The 5,240-nt window shown below is 53.6% G+C and overlaps 1 protein-coding gene across 1 annotated transcript in view; it reads left to right on the top strand.

The window, feature by feature from the left end:
• Positions 1 to 4,733, top strand: part of GFRA2 (GDNF family receptor alpha 2) — a 99,157-nt gene extending 94,424 nt beyond the window's left edge. The window contains exons 7-8 of the mRNA XM_019641849.1: positions 2,385 to 2,455; positions 3,362 to 4,733. Coding sequence (XP_019497394.1) covers positions 2,385 to 2,455; positions 3,362 to 3,484 — 194 coding nt within the window. The 3' untranslated portion in view covers positions 3,485 to 4,733. The remainder of the gene's footprint in view (positions 1 to 2,384; positions 2,456 to 3,361) is intronic.
• Positions 4,734 to 5,240: the final 507 nt, after the last annotated feature.

Genomic DNA, 5,240 nt, shown 5'->3' with positions numbered 1-5,240 from the left:
TCTGCTCCCTGCCCCACTTCTTGCCCTTCCCCCCTCCCCTCCCCCTCTACTTCCTTCCCTTCTTCTCTACACCCTCCCCTTCCCCTCCACACGCTCTTCCTCCCCCCTACTTCTTCCCCTCCTTCCTGCTCCTCCCTTCCCTCACCTCCCCTGTCCCCTCTCCTTCCACCCCTGCCTCCTTCCTTTCCCCACTTCATCAGCTCCCCTCCCCTCTGCTCCCTCCACACCCGCTCTTCCCTGCCCTGCGCTCCTTGTCTCCTTGGGTGCTGCCTTTCCCTTTTCTTTCTACTTCTCCCTTCCTCTTATTTCTTCTACCTCTTCCCTCTTTCCTCTCCCCTTCCTTTTATGCCTGCAATTGCTGACAACACTCCATCCCTTCTCCCCTTTTAAGAGGAACCTGTCAAGTGCCACTCACACTGAGCTGCAAAATCCAGCCATAGGCCAGGCTGCTCCCGAGTGTCCACACCAGACTCCGTCTCCTCACCCTGGCCGAGACCTTGGTCCTGGGGCTCCTGAGCTTTGCTGCTTCTCTCTGTGGGGGTTGACCTGGGGTGCAGCATTCCAGAGCCAGTAGTGTCGAGGATCCTGTGCTCCCCAAGAGCTGGCATCCCGTCATAGAAGGTTGTAGGGCTAGGCCTAGAGGTCATCGAATTGAGTTGTTTTCTCAAACCTTATTTATTTTTAAGCAGTAGACTATTTTTAAGTACAATTTTGTGCCTAACTCATATATAAAACAAAAACAGAGCTGCGTTGGTTGAGTTGAAGGTGAGGACTTTGCTCCTGGCTGTCTGACAGCACAGGTTCCATATTGAGTGAGCATTGTGGGGAGGCACACAGGAGGGAGACACGGACTTGGAGGGGTGGAGACAGACCTGCCACACCTGCAACAGTTAGAGAAGGAAAGGATGCCAGGAGAAACAGGTACTGGGCCATGTGGCACAGAGCCCAACAGGCCATAGGACGTCACGGGTGGGGACCTAGCAGGGGCTGGGAGTGACTGAGGGAGGTGACCAAGTGAGGACTGCTGAAGGTGGGGGGTAGTTGGAAGACATTGGTGACAGCACAGTCTCCGAGGTGGGGCATGCAGGCCATTCCAGCAGCGGCCTCCCGCAGCCCTAGCTGGAATTACACTTGGTCCTGGGCTGTAGAACACAGTCCTTGGGGCCAAAGGGCCTTAGAGCACCAGCCCATTTCCAGGGATGCAGGTTGGTGGCTTGGCCAGGCTGGATCTTGGCGACTGGGGTCACTGGTGCTGTGGTCTTGGATAGGATCCTCTTGGGTCTGGTCCCTAGTTCCAGTCCCACTGCAGTCATTGTCACTGTGGCCACATCTCTACCATTGGTAGTGACTCTGCTCTTGACTGGACCTCTGTGTGACAGCTGGTGCCTTGTTTAGCTAACCAGGTGCCTTGGGTGGCAGATTGTCTGTGATGTCCAAGGGATTAGTATTACTTCTAGCCAAGAACAGTGATTTAGGCATAATTTCTTGGGCTTCCCAATTGCTTCTGGTGGCCAGAGATTCCCCACAGGTGCCTTGAGCACCAAGGCATTTGAAGCCAAATTAGAAACTCCACATCCCCCAGCTGCTTCCCATAGATCACTGTTATGATGATGATAACAAACGACTGTCCTTCATGCACACCCTCTGGTCCTGCATCCAGTTGGTCATGCCAGGGGTGGAGAACCCTGGAGTCATCACCATGCCAGCTTTCCTTTCTCATTCTTCACCTTGACCACAGAGCTCCCAGGTGCCACACATCTGTTTAGATGGAATGGCCAACACTGTTGCCAGATGTCCGCCCAACATGCACCAGTGGCAGACATCACTAGTCAATCACAGCTGTCTTCCCCATGAACCCAAACGAGAACTCATGGTCTTTCTGGAACTGGCACTCAGATGCCAGTTCTGATCTGTGGCATTCATTCATTCGTGCATTCATGCATTCATTCATTCGTGCATTCATTTATTCATTCATTCATGCATTCATTTATTCATTCATTCATGCATTCATTTATTCATTCATTCATGCATCAAGTAAACTATTTACTGAGCTGCTGTTATGAGCCAGACACTGCTCAACACGAGGAAAAGAAGACATGTTCCCTGCCTTGTCCAGAAGAGCTCTGAGTATGGCAGAGAGAACTGTGAATGGTTTATTACCATATTATACTGTAAGTTGGAGAACAGAATTAGAGCCCAGAGGAGACAGGTCTTAGTCACTGAGGAGACAGGTCTTAGTCACTGATGGGACCAGCACACTTCTCATGTGCCCTGTGCTTCATGAGGCCAGCAGTGGATGGCAGGGCCATGGAGTGTTGGGTCTTGTCTGAGTCACGGGACAAAGCCTGGCCAGAGACCCAGCTGCAGCGACCTGTCCTTACTAGTGCTTTCTCTCCCACAGGAGCAGGGGCTGAAGGCCAATAGCTCTAAAGAGCTAAGCATGTGCTTCACAGAGGTGAGTGGGGGCCGACTGAGGTGGTGCGGGGGACTGGTCACATGGGTCTGTTTCCAGGCCAGCCTTGGACTCAGAGCCCTCAGATGACATTGCGGGCCTGGGCAGCTGAGCTCCTGGCCTGCCTGTACCTGGGTGGGCACTCACTCTGCTGGGGGGGTGGGGGTGGGTGCAGAGGCTGCAGCCAGGGCCCTTGGCTGTCTCTCTGGGAGAGACGTAAGTGGCTGCTCTGAGCAGAGGCCCTTCCAAGCCTTTCTGACTCTAAGAAGAATGTACGGAGCACCTGCTCTGTGCCAGTTCTAGGATGTGGAGGTAATAGAGATGGAGAAAGACACAGTCCCTTCCTAGAAGGAGCTCCAGCGCATGAGTGTGTCTATGGCTATATATGTAGTCTGTCTATAACTTCAAAAGGCAGCATCCGATTTACAGGGGGAGGAGAGTGTAGTCAAAGTTATGCAAGGGAGGCTTCATGAAGGAGGAGGGATTTGAAGAAATTTAGGAAGAGGAAGAACAAAGCTTCCCTCTCCTCTGAAGAAGTAGGTCTTTGTGGACCCCAGAAGCTTTTTCTCTTTGAGGCCTTTAAACCGCCTGCCCCCTCCCCCTTCCACCCCCACCCTCAGCCTGCAGAACCTCTTCCTTGCTGGGCAGTGTTAGCCAGGTTGTCTTGTGGACTGTGGCCTTGTCTGCCCCAGCCTGGGGGCTGGGTGGTGGTGGTGGTGTTAAGCCCAGCTCCTTAGAAGCCTGGCTCTGTCTCCAAGCTAGAGTGCCAAGGCGCATGCCTCGGGGGGCAGGGGCGTGAGGAGTCCAGCTCCCGGGTCCTTTGCCTGCTCCCAGCCCTACTGACTTTTTTTTTTTTTTTTGTCTTCCATATTCTCTTTGCTTCTGTCTCCCCTTCTGCTATGGCCTCAGCTCACGACCAACATCATCCCAGGGAGTAACAAGGTGATAAGACCTAACTCAGGCTCCCGCAGAGCCAGATCTTCAGCCACCTTGACCGCTGTTTCCTTCCTAATACTGAAGCTGGCCTTGTAGGCTCTGGGCACCGTGTTGAGATTTCTGAAAGCTATGCGGACGAGAGCACCCGCCTGACGAAATGGAAACACACACACACACACACACACACACACCCACCCACACACACACACCTTGCAAAAAAAGATTTTTCCCACCTTGTCTCTGAACCTGTTTGCTCCCAGGTTTCTTCTCTGGAGAAGTTTTTCTAAACCAAACAGACAGTAGGCGGGCAGCCTGAGAACCACCTGGAGGTCCCCTGGTAAGGGCACCCCAGGGCCAAGGCGGGCACGAGGGTCATGCCCTGCACTTTCTTCTGGTATTTTCCTCTCTGGACCCTGCTGCCGGAAGAGACCAAGATGAGACCCCTGTGACCCAAGGGACTTGTGGCTGTGCCTGATGTGGTCTGGGGCAGGACAGTGGCCGCTGCTGTTATCAAACTGCCCACTTCGGGGACCTGCTAGGGGCTGGCAGGGGGCCACAGGTGGTGGAGCAGGGAGGCTGGCTCTTGGGGTCCAGTTGGGCACCTTTAGCACCTCCACTTGGCTTCAAGGGTGGAGTTTATTTTGCCCTCCCTCTTGGGCCGGGCAGATCTGCGCCTGGCCTGTGGAGGGCTGTGACACTGAGGTCCCTCCTCTCCCACTGTAGCACAGGGGGCTGGGCAGCTCCAGGGGCCGGGGAGCTCAGCCCACCTGGGAGACCTTTGCGGGCAGAGGGAGCAAAACTCGGGCTCTGCTCTGAGCTGCTGCTTCCGCCTTGGCAGGAATTTTGAAATCAAAGAGAAATGATTCTTTGTTGGCTCTTTTGTGTTTTCGTGGGTCCATTTGGAGGGTCTCCCTTTGGAGAGAGGGGCTGCGGAGAGGGGCAGAGAAGACTACGGGGAGATGTCCTTGGTCTCTGCAGCTCTCTCTCCCCTCTTCCACCTTCTGTTTCCTCATTTCCGAGATGTACACCAACTGTATGTACACGACATGTTTCCCTGCTCAACATATATGTATATACACATCCATATACATATATTGTGTGGTTCCCCTTTCTTTCCTTTTTTTAAGAAACAAAACTATCGAAATAATACCCCCACAGATGAGCGAAATGTATTATTGTAAAGTTTATTTTTTTTATGACGTTGTCTATAATGGGATAAAAGGAGATTGACTTGCTGTGTCCCGGCCTGTCGGGCTGCCAGGCCGTAAATGAGGGCTTCTGATCGTACTCACGCTGAGCCCAGGCTCCAATAAACGTCCTAGGAAGCAGCTTGTTTTCTGCCTCACTCTGGTGTGCCTTCTCCTCTGGTTCCTGGCTGCTTCCCCGGGGCTCCCGGTGGGCCTTGGGGAGAGTGTGTGCGCATGTGCGTGCGTGTCTCCCTCCATCCATCATGTGTGCTGAGTGTGGGTGATGCAGCTAGCTCCCTTAGGTAGGTCTAAGCGTCCCACTGTGCTGAGTCTGCCGGGCCACTCACCTTTCTCCTACCCCACCCCCCCTTCCCAGTCAGTGCCTGTTGGTCCCAAACTGGAAGGGAATGGAAGTGGCCATGGGGATGGAGGAGGGAGAGACAGCTTGATGTCACACCTTGGGTATGTTTTTATCTTACGGATGCCTGAGGTGCTCCTGTTAGTCTTATGTAGAGGATGGTGGTGTCTTCTTACTGGGACTCTTGGTTTATTTACGGTATGTGAGTGTGAAGGCAGGGACCTGGCCTCCTGGGTCCCACCAGGGAAAGAAGACAACTGTGGTCCACCTCTTCTCTTTTTCTCTGTTTGCCACCCAGCCACCACCA

The sequence above is a fragment of the Hipposideros armiger genome, unplaced genomic scaffold, assembly GCF_001890085.2.
Source record: "Hipposideros armiger isolate ML-2016 unplaced genomic scaffold, ASM189008v1 scaffold_64, whole genome shotgun sequence".
In the NCBI taxonomy this organism is placed as follows: Eukaryota; Metazoa; Chordata; class Mammalia; order Chiroptera; family Hipposideridae; genus Hipposideros; species Hipposideros armiger.
Note: the sequence above shows the minus strand (reverse complement) of the source record. Positions and strands in the feature narration are given on the sequence as shown.